Here is a 24208-nt window from a genome sequence, read left to right on the forward strand (position 1 = left end):
ATAACCCTAAGTTTGGCTTCCATATCACCTCACGTAGAATTACCAAGCTGGCTCTTGACAACTACCATTACGTAATGCTAATAACTTAAAGTGTACAAGCGCATGCAAACTGCCAACTTGTGGATACGTCACTGAAGAAAAGGAAGAAGGAGCAGATTTTAGTGTATATGAAACTTTTGAAAGTAACGATGGGGTTAATTTAGTTTTCATTAAATGTTAAGAGTTAAAAAAAATCCGTTCGTTTACTTCATGCATTAGTTACTAATTGTTGATTTTATCGGAAATGTAGTTATGACAATATTGTAGCACACACAAAAGCTTTCATTTAAGAAAATGATGAAGTCGGACCAATAGTTCTAAAGATAGGTATAGTTAATTTTATAAAACTCAACATCCGCCATCTTGGATTGGCCGCCATTTCTATTAGCTACCACTTTGAGATGGCAATTATCGTTTTTTTACATCCTAATGCATGTGTCTAACCGTGGTAAAAAGGAAAATTGGTACCCCCAAATTATACCATTTCCTTAAATTTAGCCAGTTGGCCCATAGACTAATTATCCAGCATTTGCATTACGCATTTTTAGCGCATTTTTTTAGAATTGAAAAAAAAATGGTATGTTTGCGGTTTGTCCGGTCCGTCCGTCCGTTCCGACCCTTTCTACCGTTTTGAACTACTTCTAGGGGAATAGTCTAGAGTCCTTGGAATTTTTTGTGCAGTAGCTAGCTTATACTGAAGATGTGCCAGACGGCCATCAAATTTCGCTGTCTAATAGCCCCCCCCCCCCCCCACGAATTATTTCCTGAGATGCTGTGTTTGAAAGTAAAACGTGCACAACCTTTTGTTTGAAAGTAAAACGTGCACAACCTTTTACATACGACAACCAATTGGTCTCAGATTTTGCATACGTATGCCTTTAGTGATGCTTAATTTTAGGGAATGGAGGGGGGGGGGTAAACACATGTTCTACCCTTCATGGTATTCTAATAAAAGGTCTCATCGAAATAAATTGGTTTGCAGAAACTATAACTTTCCCGCGCGACTCTTTTTCGAGATCAGTAAGCGACGGGGCCTGGCGGGGGGTGGGGGGGGGGTCAAAAGTCTGAACGGAAGGAACCGTTTTCTACTAACTACCAACTTCTTTCTGTCCTCATATCAAAGTACGGGGTGGAGGGGGAGGGGGGGGGGGTGGAACTAGTTTTATGCTTCATGGTACTCTAATGAAAGGTCTCAACGAAAGGAATTAATTTCTACCAACCATAGCCCTCCCCCTCGGCCTCTTATCGTGATCGGGTATATTCCCTTATACCTCAAGAACGGATTGTCGGAAGAGGGTGCTCACAAACGGCGATTGAGACGTCTGCAAGAAATGTATCCATTGGTGATGTCCAAACAAAAGCTATTTCGGTTAAAAAGAAATGCGCTTTATCTGCACAAGAGTTGTGCACAATTTATACTTGTTTTACGTTTTGTCTTCCTTTAGTAACGAAAAATTTTTAATAATTAATAGAAATATTCCATCGAAGGAGTTCGGGAAATTTTTTTGAGAATGTTGTATAAACGAATTAAACTCTTTGTACATTTTTGCCGAGGTCCCTTTTAAGTCGGGGTCCGTCCTCATTGTATACCTTTGAGGCATTGCAGTTACGCCACTGCGTCCTATTTCAAGAAAGCTATTTTTGCGCGATTTTAATTGAAAGTTTCCACGCGTACGCGTGTGATTTATCGAGTTATTACCATCGAACAAAATTGAGAACGATATTTTCCGTCCGTTTACACTTTAATGGGTGGCGGACGCAAAAATAGATTTAGCACGATTACAGGCGAGCCATCCCCGACTTCCGCACGTTTTCTTGGAGTACTACACTATTTCTTCAAAAGTGAAACGCTCTCCCATGATGATTGATATACTTATCTCGCACGTAGGGATAAAAGCCCACTTAATTTGTTAGTTAAAAGGATCGTTGCCAAATGCTATCGCCTGAAACGGTCACAACCCAAGTGTCACAAACTTGAAAAAATGATTGATGGGAAGCAGATTGTGTGTCTTATGTTCGTTTCTTGCATGTCATTTGTTGGGGTTCGGGTAATTCTTGTAACATTTATAATAGAACAAAAAGTGTTAGACGTACGGGCGGATAACGGCAGCTTAAAAAAAGAAATTTGTTTTGATAGGCGAGCATAAAATAAAATCGCCGTAGTTTATTTCCTGCGGGGTTCAGGTTGTGTAATGTCGTCGATAATTTAAAATATTGCTCATGCCCTCATGCAGCGCGCTGCATGATGTCGTGATTCGTCGAACACCATTGTAAAATTACAGACAGTATTTTTGTTGTTTTTTTCCTTATAAGAGAATAAAGGCAAAGAGTATATTACCCTTTGATACAGAAATTTGATATCTCCCTCATCATGCTATTAATGTAATATGTAAAGATTTTTTGTCGATGTCAAGATGACAAAACATGCATTATAGCTAAACATGAAATGGGTAGTTGCCTAAATGCTTTCCGTGAAGAAATCGATAGTTCTTCTGCTCTCAATTTCTAACGGTGTTATTCCACTAAAAATGACCTGTATTTTTAAGAAAAGTAATTCAAAGAAAAGCCAAGTTTATATTAGACTGGCAGAACACACTTAATAGAAAGCTGTCCTGAAAGAGACAAGAATTAAAAAAAAACAGTAGCATGAGGAGATGTATGAAGAATGTGTACATATTGGAAGGCTATTTGATAAAGTAAAAGATAAAATTTATAAATGGCAAATGCGTCCTCACGCATCCTTCCCCACTATTTCCGAATGCTAACTTAGTTTAATCACGATTGAATGTCTGCCATAATGGTCGAGTGATAAGGGTACTATAGGCTTGCAAGCGAGCGCCTCGGGTTCGATTCTTTGCATGAACTGTTTTTTTTCACAAAAATGGGGATCCCAATTCAGCGCAGTTGGTTATTTGGAGGTTTAAGATTGTGTTTTTATTCCCATTTTTTTAAAAGCCAAGTTGTAGATTTTCGGAGCTTTTAGAAGCTATTTACGGATATGCGTATTACGGAAGCGACCTTAGCCTTCCGTTCCAAAAGTAGACATTGGGTCCGGTACCTCCGGCTCATTGACTTGTATGAGCGTTTTGGGCATAAAGGGAACAGCAAAATATAGTGAATAACTATTTTGGGGTGTATGAGGTGGTCTAGGGGACCGAACGCAACAATTTTTCACAACTTCAAAAGTTAAAAAATTTGCGCTCATTCTATTATTTTTTTTCTCAGCAGCCAGAAATCATAACAGATAGGAAGATAGAACCAGTGGATTTTCTTAGGTTTTTTACCCTAAGGTAATACGGGGTGGGAAAAAAATCATGATTTCAAATTTTGGCGCTTTTGGTATGTACGAAGTATTTTGCACTTCTACCGCTCAGTTTTTTTGACATACTTAATTGTACGTTTTTGTGAATTATTTAACTGTTTCCTACACAGGAAGACACATCTTTAAAGGTGGAAGGAAACTTTGATCTTATTTAAATTTGGAACCTCTTTCAACTTCAAAATGAAGAATGAAAAACAGTTTTGAAAAATTACTATAACCCATCTTTAGAAAACAACACAATTCGCAATCTTAAATATAGAAAATTCTGATTCGTACTACGAGTATAAGGTGTTCACTATATAAAGTCTATTCTATGTAAGTGTGTGCAAATTAAAATATAAACACATTTCGAAAATATGAAGGTACCGACTCCTTAAGGTTCTTTTATTGCCATTTCAATAACAAAAGTTTAATTGTTTTAATCCTTAAAGGCACAGTAATCAGTTGAACATACAAATATAATAAAAACCCATCAACATTTCTGAGGATTTGACTCAATCACGGGTTACTTTGATAGCGTATTTCCAAGAGATCGTCGAACCAGAAAAAATCAATGGCTGGGAACAGCCTGTCTTTTTTCCTCTGAAATTTTCAAAGATTAATTAATTGCGAGAAAATTGTTAAATCTGAGGTTAGTACATCATACTGTTTATATACAGTCCACATTCATAGAAAGGGATCCGCCAGTCAAATTCACGATGATTTACGATATTACTCGTCCAGAACTTGATTTACTTATCCCTCCCCCCTCCCCCTCTCAAATCAGCAATCTTTAGGATTGGCCTGTGACTGTTCTCCGTCCTTCCCGCACGCAAAAATATGTTTGATTTGAATCGACTGTCATGACCGCGCAACACAATGCTAGCATGTTCTAACGCGTAATACCCCACGGTTATCTTCCCTGGACGCACCTCCAGTATCCTCAACTTCAAGGAAATACGCCCTATACTGGCTGCCCATCTGTTCTACCAATAGCGTTCATTTCTTTGTACCAATCTGATCTTAAGGAAAGCGATTTGCCAGAAACCCCTACTGCCAGTTACCTTTAGGTCAACAGTTCCCATGCCTTGACTAATAGCGGATTTGAATTGGCCGGACAATTCCATTAATTTTGTTTTATGTCGCGACAGGCACTCGCTAGACAAGGCCGCACTCAAAAACCATTCGTCCAAAAATGCACGCAACTAAATTTACAAGAAACCAAACCTCTAATAAATCGTAAAAATCCGACCACAAATATGAAAGAAAGCGTTTTACATGTGCAATCCATTTTTGACGTGCTACTTTAATTTCTGTTTATTAAGAAGAATTTCATTTCAATGCTTTTCTGTAGTCCAGGGAATAGAGGGTTTTAACTTGCAAAATGAGAAGTAGTTCCAATTTCTTTTGCATGTCATAGACAGTCATCTGGTGGTTAAGAATCTAAGTTTTCGACCTCCCACCCCTTGTGCTTCCCCCGTACCACCCCCAAAACCCCTGAAATTTGGTTGGTTTCTTAGTTTTTCAATCACGTCTTTTTAATGGTTCACTTTAGAAAAAAATATTGTTATCAGAAATTGTAGACCATAAAATTCTAGAGAACTTTGATATACACTACTTTTGTGTGAAATGTTTATTAAAAAAGATATAGAGCTTGAGAGTTGGTTATATTTTGAAGAATTCTGAAATTTCTATGTAGATGTTTTAACCAAATTTTATACTTTATCTCTATAATTAAGAGTTTTATGAGAAAATATCTTGAACTTATCGTGGTATAAACCCTCCTACCCTGCACCCTTGCCAAAGGGGATGCATAATAATTCAACTTTCAACCCTTGCTAATGGGGTATTTGAATCACTGTGAGATTGTAGCGCTTTCTAATATACTTTTGAAATTAAAAACTTGTCTCACTTCAGTTCAGTTTCACCCCCCCCCCGCGCGGTAAAAATGGATATTTAAACGCTCTTGTAAAGTTAGTCAGAGAGTACAACGCTTATTACATATGTGTTCTATTCCTCTTTAAATATCTATTCCTACCGTGGATGGGGGGAGGGGGACGGGGGATCGGGGATGAAGGATTTTAAGGATGAAGCTGAACTGAAGTGAGATAATTTTTTTGTTTCAAACGTATATTAGAAAGCCCTACAATTTCACAGTGATTCAAATATCCCCACTAGCAAGGGTTGAAAGTTGTATTATTATGCATCCCCTTTGGTAAGGGTGCAGCGTAGGGGATTTATACCACGATAAGTTCAAGATATTTTCTCATAAAACTCTTAATTATAGAGATAAAGTATAAAATTTGGTTAAAACATCTACATAGAAATTTCAGACTTCTTAAAAATATAAGCAACTCTGAAGCTCTATACCGTTTTAATAAACATTTCACAAAAAAGTAGTGTATATGAAAGTTGTGTAGAATTTTATAGTCTACAATTTCTGATAACAATATTTTTTTGTAAAATGAATCTATAAAAAGATATGATTGAAAAACTAAAAAACCAACCAAATTTCTTTGGTTTTAAGGGTGGTACGGGGGAAGCACAGGGGGTGGGAGGTCGAAAACTTGGATTCTTAATCACCAGATATTCTTTCATGACATGCAAAAAAAATTGGAACTACTTCTCGTTTTGCAGGAAACGGTCCATTTTGAGTCTCTATTTCCTGGACTAAATAAGGAAGTTGGAACTGCGCATGCGCAAATCTAAATTTTGAAACTTTTGTTCCAAGCGCCTATGTATCAAATTTCATTCAAATACTTTTATAATTAAAAAAGCCTCGCGAGAGCCTCGACACCATAACGAACCAAATAGCGAAAAAAGTAGAACAATAGCTCTTAAGATAAAGAACTAGTAGCGTCTCAAAGAACGAGCGGATGGACGGACAAAGTGGCAACAATAGCGCATTTTTTTTTATTTTTGTGGAAATGCGCTAAACAGGTAATAAGAGAGAAGTCACGTGAGGTTCTAAAATGTGCCGAAAGTATCAAGTAAAGATGAACACTTTTGGGATATTATGTGAAGTGGTGGGATTGGCGAATACGAGATATACAAAATAACGGAGAAAAATTAAGAATAGAATTTCGAAAGAGTTGGCATGAAAAAACCAATGTAGCGCATTTTTTAGAGAGGCGTCAAGGCGCCATCAAGTACGTAAAAGATTGAGTTACCTGTAATAAGTGATATATAATTAACTGTTATAAATCAATCTATAATTCAGTAATAATTAAGTAATTATACAGAAACAATTAACTAAATAATTAAACTTCCGTTACAATATTAAATTGATGTCAGTTTCAAATGTTCACAATACAACGAAAATGGTTTATTTTCATCACTAAACACAAGTTCTAATTTAAAGATATTAAATTATTATATTGTTGAACATTTAAGAAAATCTTGCAAAATTTGTTTGGTTTTTGTTTTTCACAAGACTAACAAATGAACATCACGCAAAAAAAGCTTTTACTTAAACCATTTTGCGTTAGAATCAATGTACGGTATTGCATATTTTTCTCACACGGGGAATCTCTATATAGCCCCTCAAATCAATGACCAGTTTTTATTATTTGCTTCAAAGTGTGAAAGGTTTTTTCCCTTTTCTAAAATTTTTATAGATCAATACCGTTTTTTGTTGAACAATTAAATACTATCCCAAAACGACGACAATCTTAAGACCCTACCCACCCCTGCTGCACTATTTTATAAATTTGTCAGATGGTCTTTTAATCCCTTTGTAAAGTAAACGATTTAATTCCGTTGCATTCAGCTAATGTCACCGGTACCTACATGGGGTCTTTAAACACTATTTAATACGTCACTCAAATCTGTCGACGCACAAAAAATTCCTAAAAGCGTGCGTCGAAAATGGATTCCATTCAGTATTAATATGTCTTTCTAGGATTACCTTAACGCTCCATTGAAATATATATGGGAACAGCTGGCGCTTTATTTATTTTTTTCAATGCGAATTTAATTCCTTTAAAGCTTCACATTGTTAATTCTGTCACATCCCTTGTGACTACGGCACAAAAACTATCCAGTATACCTATTACTAAACGTTCATATTATTACCTGCCACAAATCGCATCGTGTAGTTTCAAATTAAAATTAAAAAATCCTCAAATATAAAAGATGATTTCAACAATTTTTTGATCATTGGAGATCGCATTCTTCAAAATCTCTCCTTCTCACAGTACTCACCCTTTCAGCATTGAATAAATATAGTGTTTTTATGCTGGAGATGAATTTGATGAGAACATAGATGCAAAAATAAAGAGATTCTCTACGGCACTGGATGTTAAATAAAATTTCAGCACGCAAAAGGACGGTATTAGGTACTGAACTTAAAATTCAACTTCACAATTAATGAGAAAAAAATTATCAACATCTTTACTTTGGGGTCACTTCAGGAATGTTAGAATGACTTTATACCAAATTCCCAAAAAATTCTATGGTGACACAACGCAAAAAATTCAAAATAACTTCTGTCCAATCAATAGTTGATCCTTTGGTCCTTTGGAAGGTAACAATAATTTGAAAAATTGGATCTTGGAACGCCTTGTACAGTACAGTCGGAGCTTTTGTATCGTCAGGTAAAAGTTTGGTTACGCTTTGAAAGCGAAAGATGGTTTCTCGCAATTTATTAGTCGAAATTTGGTTTATTTACTGGAATAATTGACCATTGTTCCGCAGCATGGAAATGTCCAAAATTACCCTTATAACTTAGAGTTTTGAGAGCCAACAAAAGCACGAATTAATTGTTTTTAACCTTTTTACCGGTTGCCGTTTAATGTAGGTTTAATAACACCCCGTATACACAAGAGAAGTTCACAATTTTGATTGACAAACTTGTTTTTTTTTCGTCTAACCGTAATTTCGCTCAATAATCGTTTAGACAAGTTCTCTAAAATGAATAATTGCCACCATCCGCCATTTCCAGAGAAATTACATACCTAAAATTATCACATTTTGAAAAAATTCGAACGAAATTACTCTTTGAAAATATCTCAATGACAGAACAAAATACGGCATGTTTGACTTGTACTTCTACGTACTTGATTGACATGTTAAATTAATAAACAAAAAATTCTGTCCAACCGTTCACTTTCTTATCAATATAATATGTTAATTTAGAGGACTTCAAGTGCTAGTAGTGAAAAAAATAGTATATATAACACGGTAGAGAGGTCTATTATTGCCTTAGCACCTTCCACCCCTCGGCGCAAGCGCCTCGAGATGTAATCTTGGTGCTCAGGCAATAATACTGTACTTCTCTACCTTGATATAATGTACTATTAAATGCGAGCTCGTTAATCCAATGATGCGATGACCCGTACGTAACATACTTGCACTGCATTCACAGTTGATAAATCCGCCGTCCCGAAAAAGTTCCCTTGTTGCATAAAAAGAGCCTCTTATTATTGATTGTAATCGAAAGGGCAGCTCACACTGAATTTCTTCTTTTATATAGTGCGGTTATACGGTTTTCGTTTCGGTTAAAAAATCCTCACCTTACATGATTCGCCTTGAAATCTTGGCGAAGGATTTCATTTTACGCGATCTATAAATTTCCGCGCATACGTTACGTAAGTTTTCGAAGGTTTTGCTCAGAATGCCTCTCTCCCACTCAAGTTTTACTTATGTGCTCGTCGAGCTCGAATGATGAAACAACCCCAACGAAACCTAAGCGTTCACTATTTTTTTTATCGCATTTTTTAAGAATTAAAAAAAATATGCTATTGTTTGCTTTTTGTCCGCCTGTCTGTCCGTCCGGACCCACTTCTCCTGTTTTGAACTACTTATAGAGTCCTGGAATTTTTTGAAGGTGTGCCAAACTGTTATCAAATTTCGCTATCCCAAGGTGCTCCCCATGAGTTATTTCCTGAGATGCTGTTTTTGAATGTAAAACGTGCATAACTTTTACATACGACAACTGGTCTCAGAATTTGCATATACATGCCTTTAGTGGTGCCAAGTAAAATTTTGGAAAATGGAGGGTGGGGGCGAACACACGTTCTGCCCTTCATGGTATTCTAATGAAAGGTCTCGCCGAAATTAATTGGTTTGCAGAAACTGTAACTTTCTCGCGCGGCTCTTTTTCGACATAAGTAGGTGGCCGGAGGGCGGGAGGGGTGGGTTAGGAGGGGTTCATGGTATTCTAATTAAAGGTCTCAACAAAAGGAACTGTTTCCTACCAACTACAGCCCTACTTGCTCACTCCTTATCAAAAGAGGGGGTTGAGAGGGGGGGGGGGTAGGCCTGGTTTTATCCTTCATGGTATTCTAATGGTCTCAACGAAAAGATCATCAATATCAGATTGTCGGAAGGGGGTACTCACAAAGGGCATTTGGCACGTCTGGAAGAAATATATCTGTTGATGATGTCAAAACTTTACGAGTGAATATCTCGAAAACGCGTTGTCTGGGGAAAGTACCGAGAAAGGCAAAATACATTGTCTGGATATTGGTGAAATCTCCCCATTAATCATCTAACCAGGAAGAAAACATCAATAAATATAGCATGCTACTACCTTATAACGCTAATTCATTAAGCTATTTCGGTTTTAAACAATGCGCTTTATCTGCACAGGAGTTGTGCACAATTTCTACTTGTTTATACATATGAAGGTATAGCCGAAACACCGTTTCTCATTTTGTGACAACGCGAAGGTTTTTAGAGCGGCGACACTGTAGCGTTCCGACTCTTATCTGCTTGAACACTCGACTCTGATCTTAACGAGCTTTATTTTCTCGCATATTAGTTCCGTTCTCTTTCGTTATGAAGCGGTACACGTACAACATTTCCTACAACGGCATTTTAGTTGAAACCATTTCTAATCCTAAAGCGACATCTATCTACCTACAATTCATTCCCATTACGTTCACTTAAGAACAACCAAGTATTCGAACACTCCTGAATAGGGTATGTATATTCATATGCATATTTTTGCATATTTAATGCTGTATCGTTATTGCAAACCTCACAAGAAATATGCAAAATCTATTGCTGGCTTGTGATTGCTAGCTCCCCACGGGTTCAGTTCAGTTTTTAAAGGCCTCTTTTTCAATCTGGTTTAATTCTTTCCTTTACACGTCATTTCTATTCTATGCTATTCACAGAGGAGCCCGACCAAGCAACCACACCAAAGGTTCATTGTGCCTACCCCCTATCTTTTGCAACTAGGTTCAGAGCCCGTTCCTCTAAATAAGGGATAGGACCGTGTTTAGCCTAAGTCGCTTCACGCTCCCCGGTTCCAGGTAGCTGTCTCCATGGAGTTGATGTCTGTTTCTGATCCAGGCGTCAGAGTGACGAACCACTTGCTCGGTGGTTTCCTCTACCTAGCCACTGAACCTGCACATGGGTTCCTCCACAAGCCCATTGTTATGCAGGTGATGGTTGACCATCCAGTGCCCCGTAAGGACATCGGTTATCTTCCTAAGCTGGCTTCTATTCTATTCATGATGGCTAACAGTTCTCAGTCGATCACCAAATATACTCTCGTCCGTTCCCCTTTCTGTTAGGGACCCGTCTGTAAACTACACGAGCCCCTCAGGTTTGAGGAACGGGCAATCCGAGTTCAGCCACTTGTCCCTGTCCGGGAGAATGACTTTATACTTCTTTTGTCTTAGTAAGACAGTCCGGATTACATCCCTTCTTGCGAAGAGGGAATCTGATCTGACTGTTTCCTCCCAGATTCGCTCGTGCTCAAGGCCGCCTCGATCCTTCCACTCGTCCCAATCGTTTAGCCGTATGGAAGCTTTCCGAGCCTCTTCCGCCACAGCTAAGTGTAAAAGCTCTAGCCCCAGAAGTGCCTCCATGGTCAAAGTTGGCGTGGTTTCTAGGGGCTCCAGTGACTCCCAGACAGGCGAGTCTCGGAGCTGATTCCTGTAGATTGCCCTGGGTTACACGTCATTTTATTATTTGCTCTTCCTTCGCGCTTTTTTGGATCATTCTTCTTTCAAGTCTCCGTCTGCTTACTATACCCCCATTTTTATTCTATGGTCCCCTGTCACTTTTTAATTTGAGTGTCACGCTCATCGCGAATTCTTGGCCTCTCTTTATTTCTATCGCTCTTCCCGCCTCTTTTTTCTGACCGCTGAACCTTCTTTTACGGTTACGGTTTCTTTACGTTTTTTGGGCGTCGTCCGAATTTTTTAGTGATCCCTCACACCTTTATCTCTTCTTCATGCTTATTCAGATAAGCTCTTTTTCTCCACGGTTCTATCATTCATGCCACTTTTAGTTACATGTCCTTTTACCACTCAGTTTGCTCTTTGCCCCTTTTTAATACGTTTTCTCTTTACGCCGTTCTCTCCTTCACGTCGGCTTCTTTTGGGCACGTCGACGCTTTAAGTCTCACGTTTATTTTTTAACGTACAGAAAAGCACATAATTTAGAGGTGAAGCTTCCGTTTTCTCATTGTTGCATTTGTTGTATAAGGCGACAAACATTTTTCGCAAACCTTTCATTTGAAAGTTGCCCTTAAAAAGTCCCAAAATTGCATTTTTCCCGAGAACCAGAAGACGGCCTCAAGGAGGATGGCGGTTTTTGCAATGCAATTTCCCATTTTGTAAATTTGTTTCCAAAGTGCCTAAATAGAGGCGAGACAAAATTCTGAATATAGTAATTGGAGGGGTGGTCCAGTAACATGGGCGCAGAAGTCTCCAGATTTTATGCAAACTTTTTCTGTATGGGAATCAATCTTAAAAATGTATTCAAACAGATTTCAGATTCTGCATTTCGCGTCCAACTAGTGCTCGAAACTATAGAATTTTTTTTCGAACCAGCGTTTCGGGGTGCGCCATCTTGGGGTGGGAATTTTTTACAAAACGGCATACTCAATATACTATCCAAAGGCGTTCTATTTTTCTGGACAAAAAAGTTAAAAAAGAAATGCAATTTGGGGATCTTTGTAAGGACGACACTGGGTTTATTTGAAAGGTTTATTTTAGCTAATCTTGTTAGTAGGGGCGACAACTTAAGGATTCCAAAAAATGTTGTATTGTTGTTATACATTTGAATTATTAGCATCCCACCCTGTTTCATTCTTGCATTGCATATGCCTTCGCCTTACTTTCTCATATTTTAAAAGTGTCTTTTGGAATGTGTGCTTGAGCAAAAAGCAATTTCAAGCACTTAAGTACCGTAAATCACTCAGTACGTAAGTTTGCACATGTGAGGAATTTATGCGGGGCTTAGCAGGTGTATGTCTTTACATTAAATTATCCTATTTATAAGGTTGATTGGTGGAGTATCGAATGAAACGAGCAGCTTCCCACTAAAAATATCCCCAGAAGTTGTTGGCACTTTTGTCTAAATATAAACATCTTTCAGCGTACGCACTAATTGAAGTCTGCGTATCGTGCGCGAGCCATATTTTAATTAATTTTGTTTTTTTTTCTCGTCGTCGGACGAAGGAAAAATCGAAATGACGTGAAAAAGTCAATATCTCGACTGCATTATGACGCTAAAGGAAACGACTCGCATTTATCCATCAACGCTCTCGAAAATAGCTTCGAAGGCATCTGCTATTTCAAGATGCAACATTTTAAGGATCAAATGAAAAATTGTTATTCTACAGGGTGCTCGCGCAAGATCTGCAAGTGATGGAATAAATTATCCGAATGGGAAATTTGACATTTATTAATACTTTGACGGAATTTTTAATGTACCTTGATAGAGATAACATAAAAAAGTACCACATACGGTTGACTCTTTACTTGTAACACTACGACATAGACAAATGCGTGTTAGTAACGCACAGCAGGACTGACACCCTATAGCGCAGCACCAGCTAAACATGGTTTCGTTCATCTGTCAAGCAGTTTCGGGTCGACAGGCATTTTTTCGGCCTTTCGTGTTGCATTCCTATTGTGTGGGATGATTCAATTATTTAAATACACTTCTTGGAATTGTTTGAGTGCATTCATTTTTATGGTCCGGGCACTTCGCTGCCACTTTATAAAACGATTAAACTCTTCTCAGCTTCCCATACATTTTTAATTAATTACTCGGCCTGTACGACGCTATGTTTATTGGCGTTTAAAGTAATGAAGTTTTTAATGGATTAAATTAATTTAATCGACACGTTTCGAGTGGGATAGTAATTAATATGTTTTTCATTAAAAGTTAAAATGCAGGCAAATGTTTTGTCTTTGATGCCAAAGCGTAGCTCTTCCACATTCCAGCGGCAAAAATGGAAAATTGAATAATCCTCATTTACAGAATTTTGCAATTCTAATTAGTTGTGAACATGGAATTCTAAAAAAAAGTGCATGTCGGTTGTTACGTGTGTCGACAGTAGGTCCGTCATCAAAAACGAGCTGTGGCGCACCCCTTATGGCTGTTTTAACTCGACACACAATTCGATTTGTGGGTCTTTCTCGAACGCTTCCGAGTCCTCGCGAATATTCTGGAACAAAACACATTATATTTTCTGGAAAGAATACGTCACATCCGCCATAGTTTTTTTAATCGCCGATGATTAATATTTCATGGCGCCTCGATGCTTATCGGGATATCTAGAATGTTCCCTACAATACTATTATAAATTTGATAAAAACCAGAATAATTACTCATAAAAATTTAGTTCATGAAACTATGCGATAAACCGCACGAATTGTTGCGACGAACTAATGAGATGAATGAAGGTAAACAAAGACAAACAAATGGCTTGAGAAAGCCGGCTTGCGGTTCACGTCACGTGCCGTCCCGGTTGGCCAATCAGAGCGCGTAGCGCGACTTGTCATATTTGAAAAGTTCCGGCATACTTCCGTTCTAAAATGGCGGAAGCTTCTAAAAAAAAAGTCATTGAGGTACCTATAGTTCGCAGGTTTATTTTGTATATGGTGGCCGTATATGGAGTGCGCGCATCCGCAGAACAATCCTATTATTTGAGGCTTATATTTTGCAAAAATTCAGATAGTCGAGGAGACTTTTCTGAAATTTTTGAAATAACAGATAAAATGTACTCGTGCTATGTGCGCATTTTTCGAATAAAAGTTCACAGAATATCAACATTCTTATTTGTGCAGCGATTTTGATGATATTTAGATGTCTGGTTCTTCTAATGTTAAATTACATATTATTTTTTATTTTATACTTATTTTTATAGTTTTGTTATTTATTTTATTTTATTTTTTACTTTTCTAAAAATTTTTTGATGTAAATTAGGTATCGAGTTCTTCTTATGTTAACTTACATATTAAGTGAAATTCAGCTAAAGTCGATAAACGGTAATAAAATGACAATTTAAAAAAAAGCGGCGTTGCAATTTGGGAAGTTGAAAAGGTGGCGGGAAATTCAAAAGTTGTGTACAAGGTGAAAGAAGAGGAATGAAATTCACTTAAAACATGAAAATAGGGGTTGAAATTTCTTAAAGCAAGGGAGTTAATCCAGGAAAAGGCGGGCCTGACTAAGACTTAAAATTTCGTTTAGGGAGAATAATAACTTTTGTAACGGTAGCCCTAAATTTGCATTTAAATTTTTTATAAATTTTGTTGTAAAGACGTGGTGGAAATGAAGCCCGTAGGTTATAAGCGTCGTTTAATGTTTGTAGAGCATTGGTTTACTAATAGATTCCGGAGATCTGGAGACTAGATGTCGGGGATTTGGATCATAATCAGTTATCTTAATGAGGACCATTTGGTTACTGCGAATTCAGCGTGAGGTAAGTTAATTGTGGAATTTGCAGTAACAACTTGATCTATTGCTCTTGTTTGGTTCGTAGAGCAGGAATTAAGCAAACAAATCAATGATTCAAGATGTCCGAATTTGTTAATAAGAAACCATTTTGTAGGCGTTCATTAATTAATGCAGGATATGCGGGCTTAGTTTTGGAGAGGAACTTCAATAAATTCATGTGTTATCACGCCCCGGAACCAGAGTGTTTCTCATAGTAAAAGATTGATTTGCTATTGGGTCATGGTTGTTACCAGTGCGTGATCTTTAGAGAAAACTAAAATTAAAAAATTCGCGTTTGGTCATTAGTGGAATTTGTGGTGAAATCGTCAAACTAGCGTTCAAACCTATGTCTAAAACCTGTTAATGACAAACTTTAACAGTCATAAAAGGTGTGCTTGCAATTAATAAACACCAGGATTAACCGTTCGAAAAAACTACACCTTAGAACTTTTCTATGGTAGAAATGGTACCCACTTTTTGTACCGGGGCTTCAAACGTATCACGGAACGTTTCTCAATTTTCCGGTTTACTATCAAATTCTTCAATTTCCAAGGGTTTCCGTCGAACCGGTTGGAACATTAGATGATTCGAGAACGAAACTTGATCAGAATCGCCATCGGAATATTCCTGAACAGAGCGCGGAGTCGGACAGTCAACTGGAAGTTGGCCCACATTATTTTCAACGGGACGCGTTGGTTTTTATTGATTTTCTCAAATCTGAGCAAAATTTGGCGCAAAGTTGATATCAAGAGACCGTAAACCTGATTTGATTGGGTTTTGAATCATTTGTGGTTTTTTAGTTTTTGGAAAATATACCGTTTCCCAAAATAAATTGTTTTTTATATGGTAACTTAGATCCATTATTTTTAGGATCTGCTGAAAAAAACATAGACCTTAGATTTAGAGGTTTGCGGGTCGAACCCGAACCCCACCCGAAATATCAATACATTTTCTAGCGGTAGGTTTTTCTGCCGGCAACTCCGAATTAGGTTCTCCTGCAGTTTTCCTAATTCGTAAGGTAAATACCGGAGTAGTATAGAACAACTTAAGACCTTCTGCAGAGGAACCCCTAAAAAGCATTATGCAGGTCACTCTGTAATTGGGCGCAAGCTTGTTGAGGGCTCAGAACAAGAGAGGGATAATAAATAAACCAAAGAATGACAATTTTTAGGGCATTTTTGGAAAAAATACGCTATTATATTCGTTATAGCTGGCTGGCTGGCTGTCCGGCTGAGATCTCGGCAATTACAATTGTTAGAGATTTTAAATTTTCACTAAAAGCTTTATGTTATAGTGTAGATGTGCAGGCTCCAGTCATTTTAAGTTAGATTACTCGTGAGATCGATAATTTTAAACTTTGCTAATGAAATACTGATCGGTATTACCAAAAATACGCTTTCATCATTCATATGTTGATTTACAACTTGTTTTTGTAATTTTGAAATTGTTTCATTTCATTTCAAATGCATTGTAAATTTGTAATAACTCATTTCACCCTCTCGGTACGAAGTTATCCTAGGCGCCAAGGTGAGGCGTTAGGTAAGTATATCTTACGGCATAGCGAAAGATAAATAATTTTACGTATAGCGGTGTTCATATAACGTTACCAAATGTAAGTAACACTTTATATACTTTGTAAGGAAAATATTATCCCGTCGTAGTCATAAACTAAAGTATAATTTGATCGTAAACCCACGTTTTTATGTGTAAAGTCTCTATATCATGTCCTTAACAATATTTCTTAGCCACCCACAGAGAAAAATAAATTTATTTATCGCCGTTTTGTGTATACGAATTAATTTATTCTTCTCGACGGTTAGACCAAATTAGATTCCTCCAATACTTAGCAATTACGCGTTCGCGTGCCGATCCCCAAATTGATATACGCATATACGGATAGGGCATTGCTGATTCCCAGTGTCATTTTTAATAATTAAAGGATTACCACCCACCGCTACCCGTTTAATTGAAATAATAGTAATTGGGATGTTCGATAATTTCGTAATTACGTGACCGGATGTCGACTTACCATAATTTATAAGGGGTTCCGGTTGAATATGCATACGGAATAACAATTATTATTTATTATTCAACTACGTTAACGAGACGGGCTCGTAATTTCAACTTCTGGGAAGCATTCACGTGTTCGTTGCGGCGATATACCGACGAAGGGAAACCTCGAATTTGCTGCTCTTTGGTACGAAAAAATAAAAAAAAACACGCTAAAATAATTATTGCAATGTTTTTTTTTGAGTCGATATATAGTATGAGCAACAATTTCGTCCGTAATGAAATTGAAATTGTCAATTTAATAGGGCGCCGACAAATTCATCCAACTTGCGTTTGTTACGAGCCTCAGCAAAGAGAGCAAATTACAGTAGGGTGGATTTGGTTTTGTGGAAAAATTCGCGTCGAACCGCGAGAGAAATTTGCGCTGAGCCGTGAGCGTAGTATGTCATCTGTAATTTAGCGCATGGTGGTGTTACATTTGTTATGCTAGAAAATTTCAAGTGGAACCGTGAGCGAAGTGAATCACCTGTAAATGATCATAGGGCGGATTTTATTTTGTGTTTGTTGCATTCGCGTCAAACCGCTAGGTTCGTTAAGCCGGCCACCCGTAATTTATCGCAGAGCAGGCTAATTACAAAAGGACTTTACAACTTTCCTTACATATACAATTTTATTAAGAAGACTTATACATGTGATTGAGGTGTAGCAAAATACTTCAACGTAACTTTTGAATCTGAATAGGAACCTCTGAATAGGAACCTCCTAGTAGGCGTACAATTTACACCTGGCATTAGAAAACTCCAGGTTGTCCTGGTATTTCTGAGGCTCTCTTTGAGCGAATCAGTGAGAGTTTTGTCCACAGTCCCAAGAAATCAACGTATCGTGCAACGCGAGAGCTTGGGATTCCTCAAACTATCGCCTGGAAAGTGTTACGAAATCGATTGCACCTGCAGTCACACAAATTGACATTGCTACACGCTCTCGTAGACACAGATAAGAAGACACTTGAATCATTATGTGCAGATAAGATATGTTATATCGGATTGGGGAAGACGAGACATGGTTATGAGTGAACAGCAAAACCAGTACGTGGAACACATTTGTGAATGTTTTTTTATTCTTTTTTTTTTAAGTAAAACAAAGGGACCGTTCTTTTTTCGAGAGAAAACCATAAACGGTATTGTGTATCTGGATATGCTCGAAAATGTTCTGTTCCCACGGTTACATGCAGACGATCCAGATGGGAACATTTACTTCCAGCAAGACGGAGCAGCGCCTCACTATACCTGAGGGAATTACGAGATGGTCACCAATCACACGATTCACTTTAAAAGTCGTTGGATTGGTCGAGGGGGGCCAATTGCATGGCTGCCCCATTTTCTAGACCTCGCTTTTTTCCTTTGGAGTTTCATTAAAGACAGGGTGTATGTCTCACCATTACCGGATAATATTCTTCTATTGACGCGTACCATCGGATTATTTACATAGCTATTGAGTGACTGTGTTTCAACTTCAAATCAAAGAAGCCATTCATTATACGAGACCTAGGATTTTTTATAGATTGTCCCTTTCAATCATCCGGATCAATAATTTTGGATTAGTTTGGTGGGCCAATCAATACTTCTGGATTGGACGGCCAGGGAACACTACCATTAGTTTCCTGTATAAAAGGTAACCATATTTTGCATTCAAAATTGTGACAAACTGATTCCTTTAAGGGCAAACTTGCTCGATGTGTCCTAGCCATATTGTCATATGATATCACTTATTAGTACAACCCTGGCAAGCAAAACGTGGTCTCCGATACGTGATCCAAGCAAGCCACCGAAGACACACGAGCAGGATGTCTCCTGCGCACGGTAACAGTCGCCGTACCTCTCCAACGAGGCCCGTAGCCAGAATGAAGTAGCAGGAGTGGCCGGTATTTTTCTAGGGGGGGCTTGAGAAGTTTTTACCAAAGACCTGTAATTTTTGTAAAAGAACCATCAACCGTAATTTCCAGTGGGGACAAGACCATGTTCTAGGTGGGGGTCAGCTCCACCTGGCCACCCCCTGGTTACGGGCCTGTGTCCAACCTGCAAAGGATCTACGCAAAGGACAATTGGCTGACCCTGAGATCAAGAAAATAATCGATCGCTTCGAAACTCCCAACGCAAAATCGAAAACATCATCTGAATAGGGACCGGGACGTTCTCTTATTCAGAAGGGGGATGTTGTTACGGGCCTAATTTTCCCTAACACCAAACAACCCAACATACACCCCTAAAATGCTTAAGTTAAGTCACACGCGCGTCGTAAAGACACTTTAAAACCAATTTAACGTCAACTCTATAGGGGCCACATTCCTTCGCACACGTGACCGCCAACTCTACGCCGTCGGATAACCGTTCTCAAAAAGGCTTCGCTCACTCTTTCAATTAAATTTAATTTAAATAACAAAAATTTTCGATCTTAGAGATAGAAAGATTTTATTTAATTAATCTTTTTGTATCGAGCTATAAAATGAAATAAGGCAACTCATTATAGTTACGTCACCGGGGAATCTCCTCCGTCACGGATACGACCTTGCACCACAAACAAGGTCACTCAGTAGTATTGTCACCGAGAATTCCCCTCCACCAAGGGCACGATCTTTGCACCAAAAAGAGTCGTGGGGGCGGTGCAGGCTCAGGTTTTTTAAATCTTAAGTACCAAATCTTATGATTCAAAATTCTGTAACGCCACACATACAATGATTGTGGTTACAATAATTTAAAAGTATATTGTGTTACAATTACTTGCGAGCTCTAACGATTGCATTTTATGTTTCATATTTTGAGGCGATCGTTATGCAATTCAGTGCATTTGGGTATCGAATTTTAAATTTAGACGTCAACAATAGCAAGCTTAGGTTCTAAGGTTCTGATGGCACGGTCGATTCGATAGAAACAGCATTGTATTATGTTCTGCCTCATTTTATTTCGTACTCCGCGTCGCATTTGAAATAAGAATGGCAGATGTCATTAGAATGCACAATCGTTCGTTTCAATTCACTCCTTTCTTAGTAAATTACAATTAAAGCTAGAGACGGAAAAAGATGGACAAGAAAGGAGAACCGCCCCTTGAAACTTCACAAAGCTGCAAAACTTGTAAAAATGGGAGACTGTAGGTACAAACTTTACAAACTGCGGAATTTTACTGTAGGAGCTGATCCTGAAACGTACCTACTGAACAGCTTCAACCAAACTGACCCATTTTGTTTTGACACATGTATTAATTATATTGTGTAATATAGAAGTGGCGGAAGTTACCACTTAGGTGAAAAGACTAACTATAACCATAGAGGAAAAGTGTATTTCCTCTGTGCTTCCATAATTTGGTCTTATAATGAGAAGTAAATATTAGACAGCGTTTCTAGAAGTGCATTCAATTCTCTAGTGTTCAACGTGCACGATTAGCCTCTTCCAGTCTTCCCATCAGTGATAAATTCTCATATCCTTTTGGAGATAATTTTTTCCGCTGGGGGACGCTTTGAAGTTCAAAGAACGGTAGCGCCAGCCATTAAAACGCATAAACTACTAATTCCTCCAGACGTGTTTGTTTACATTGAACTTAGCTCGTAAAATTTGTAACCGTTAAATTAGTGACGTTCCCCCCCGCTGCTAACTTAAAAATAAGGAGAAAAGTGTCCACTTAATTACCGTATACCTGCCGGCGAAATGTTGGCCGGGAATATTGTGACAAGTTTACGTACATTTGAAATATCTCTCTGGATACGAGCGTAAATATTAGCGCCACAAGTAATTGTTTATTCAGAGATCCCATCTGGTTCTGTTTAAAATCGGATGTGAGAAAGGCAGCCCTTTTCTGACAACGCCTCATGTAAATAAGTGTCACTCATATAAATTACTTACTTAGTATCTAATGTATCTTTTCGGTTTAGTTCCATTTTGCTGCTAATTTAATTTGCCGTTCTCATTCTTTCAAAAATGTTTCAATTGAAAAAGTGTGGGCATTTAAAGCGCAACTGTACTCCTATTTAATACAGAATATATAAATACTAAAAAGCCAAAATAAAAAATTTTATGTTTGGCTTTTTTTACTATTCGAATTATGTTTGTTTTATTGCCGCAAATCAACAACAAAAAGAACTGTAGGAACATACTAAATACCGAAAATACAAAACTTCCTTGTTTCTGTAAAATAGGTAACAATCTGGCCTCGAATCATTTAAGATATTCAAATTGAAAGCCCCACGCTTCAATTCTCTGACTTAGGATGGTTACGGATTCCACGTGCGAAGTTGAGTCTTTGTAGCGTGTCGATTTAACTGACGTGGGTCGATTCAATTTTACCTGTTGCGCACGAAAACTCATAGAAATCGCCCGCATATAACAGCCATTTGCTCTTACGAACTTTACTCTTTTCTTGCGTAAAATTCTCGCAAGCCAAAAGGACGTATCTCTCCGCTCGATAGGTAAACGCAGAATACCGCTCATCCCTACTTTTTCCAATTTGATAAAACCACCCACAAAATGGCGCTCATTAGTTTACGCGGCCATCTTTAACCATTAGCTAACTTGTTGGTAAATGTTCCTCAAAGGTAGCCATCTTGAATTTTGTTTTGACCTCAATTCTAAATTAGGCGTACCAAAGACAGTAACTTTTATATAAAATTTTTTTTAATATCTCTTATACTTTCGATGATATAAGACATTAAAGGAAATGACCAATTTTAGTTTTTTTGAATTTACGTCGAACCTATTCGACATTTTGAATTTCTACAAGGAAATTTTAAGTAAGCATCTAAAACTGCAAAACATTGTCCATTTAACCAATTCTCTATCTTTAATAATAAGAAAGTTACCCATGCAATCCCACCCGATCTGGGACACACTGTATATGTATTCTTTTTGCCGTAATTGAAATTTTAATTCTTCGATCTTTCAACGCCTTCTTTTCAATTCTCTTTAGATATTGTTTTCTGTAGTCTTGTCTCTAGAGGCAAGAGGAGACTTATAAATGGTGAAGCTGTTTAACAGTTGAAAATTAGTGTCTTTCGTCATTGTTTTCATGGCTAGCTAAATTACATAAAAATGTGCCCTCTTACATCTATTGTGTACCCAGTAATTGGTAAATGAAATAGTACGAGTACTATGAGATCATCGTTTCATGTTTTTCAATAGTCTGAATTCTTCGGTTTTTTTGTGTATTTTGGTGCCCGTATTGGCAAATTTACTCATCATTCCGTTTGTTTCAGATATCATTGGTAGAAATAGCATCGGATGCCAACGTAAAAAACAACACATTGCAAGAGATACAGACGTACTGCTCGTCACAACTGGTAAGTCACTTTTCCCGCGTCCCCGAAATGTTTAAAAAAAACAATCCAAAACAACTTCAATTGTTTCAACTGCAGCCTCGGCGATAAAATGCCACATGCCGGTTACTAATAACGGCCGAGAGCGGCGAAAAAAAATGTCGAGAGTTTTATCTGTTGGCTATCGTATCCATTTTATCTACGGCAATAAATAACTATAAAGAAATGTACAGGTAGGTTGGTACCGAAAACTACCTACATCCAAATGAATAACATCTTACTAGAAATAAACACTTGAAAATGTCGACTGGCTCGAATATTGAATAGGAGCTCAGATGTCCTGCGTTCAATGGCTTGCTGGTTACGATCAATCAAACACTTTGCTCGGTGACAGGCGACATAAAACATGTGAAATGTTGTTCAAGATGGCTTTATTGGAATCCTGTTACACATACCGGGTTTTTTACAAGCATAATATATTTTTTGAATATTTCATAAATAAAATTTTATAGCTCCGAGGGTGTCGCCCTAGGTAAGATTAACGGTTCAGGTAATTATTTCATTAACTAGTCCACTGTCCCCTTCATCTACATTTATTCTATTTACGTTAATTATAGCTAACACTTAAACATGTAGAACATTCAGTCACACCTTGGGAGACAGCTTTAATTTGCTGCCTTGCTTGCTAGTTTCGTGTAGTACGTCTATTTTTTTTGTTAGCTTATTTTGTCATTAAATTCGAATCTGGTTGTATAGAAGAAGTATCTTAATGCATGCCCGTAGGTAATGCGGATGTTGAGCGCATATATCTTCCATATGCCTCATAAATTGCGTTAAAACAACACACTACGTCAACTACTTAAAATTCAAATTGAAAAAGAGCGAAATATTATGTTGGTGAACACAACAATTTCTACTCTCTCAATGTCTTTGTCTCATCAGAAATACCATCATACTTAATCTGGAGAAACTCGCAGTGGAGGTTTGCGTAAACGTGAGCTCTTTGTGGAGTGTTTTGCAGCGGTGTAGCAGTAGCATTGCCGGTTCTCGGTGGAAAGTCTTGCCAGTGGTATGGCATTCAGGCGAGGGGTTGCACCTTCCATCCGTGGAGGGAGTCGAACCCCTTGTGAGCTCCCAGAAACTGCTCCTAGAAAGTACATATTGTTGCAGAAGTTGTTCTATAGTCTATATGATGATGTCTATTATTATCATGTCCAAATTCCAGATTTAGGTAGGTGCACCCCCAGTTGCACCAGGATTTGATCGACATGTTTCTTGAACCGTTTGCCGAAGAAATCAATTTGGTCACCCAGGTACGAAATGATGTACCATGGACCCACTTGTCCATTCGCGGGTTACCCGAGAGAAAATAAACTGCTTGTGCTGGATAAAACAAGCCAAATGACGATTCAAAATTTGCTCGTTGTTTTTCAGTGATTTTTGTGTACAGATTATTTGAGTAGGCCAAGGAGAGTTCGCAGTGATCGTTCCAGAAAGAGTTGTGCAGGAGACTGTCCACTGGTACAGCGTTTGATGCAGAGAACGGGAAGCGATTTTTCAGGATCCATGATCTGCCAGAGATGGTTTATTGTCAGTATACAGTGTGAAATGACGTGCATATAAATAGACAAAAAATGGTTGTACCGCCCATACTATGGCCAGTGTCTTGGCGATTTGAGGATACCTACTGTAATGTTCCTAGGGGTCTATCAAGCCGAAAACTGTGACTTACTCTATACTTACCGTTGGCAACTCTGGCATGAAACTACAAGCAGAGCAGAGCAAGTCGAAACGATGGACGTTTCGCGGCACTTTTGAATTTGGATGGCAGTCGGCTCGATACGGGTGGCACGAATGGACTCCTACGTTGTGTA

The 24208-nt window shown here is 38.1% G+C and overlaps 1 protein-coding gene across 2 annotated transcripts in view; it reads left to right on the plus strand.

Annotated features, from left to right (window-relative positions):
- The window catches only part of LOC116178980 (reversion-inducing cysteine-rich protein with Kazal motifs-like), a 61306-nt gene that overhangs the window by 19069 nt on the left and 18029 nt on the right, over positions 1-24208 (plus strand). For both annotated transcript variants that reach the window (XM_031498650.1, XM_031498649.1), the window contains exon 3: positions 22275-22358. In XM_031498650.1, coding sequence (XP_031354510.1) covers positions 22275-22358 — 84 coding nt within the window. The remainder of the gene's footprint in view (positions 1-22274; positions 22359-24208) is intronic.

Source organism: Photinus pyralis, unplaced genomic scaffold, assembly GCF_008802855.1.
Source record: "Photinus pyralis isolate 1611_PpyrPB1 unplaced genomic scaffold, Ppyr1.3 Ppyr1.4_LG8, whole genome shotgun sequence".
Lineage (NCBI taxonomy): Eukaryota > Metazoa > Arthropoda > Insecta > Coleoptera > Lampyridae > Photinus > Photinus pyralis.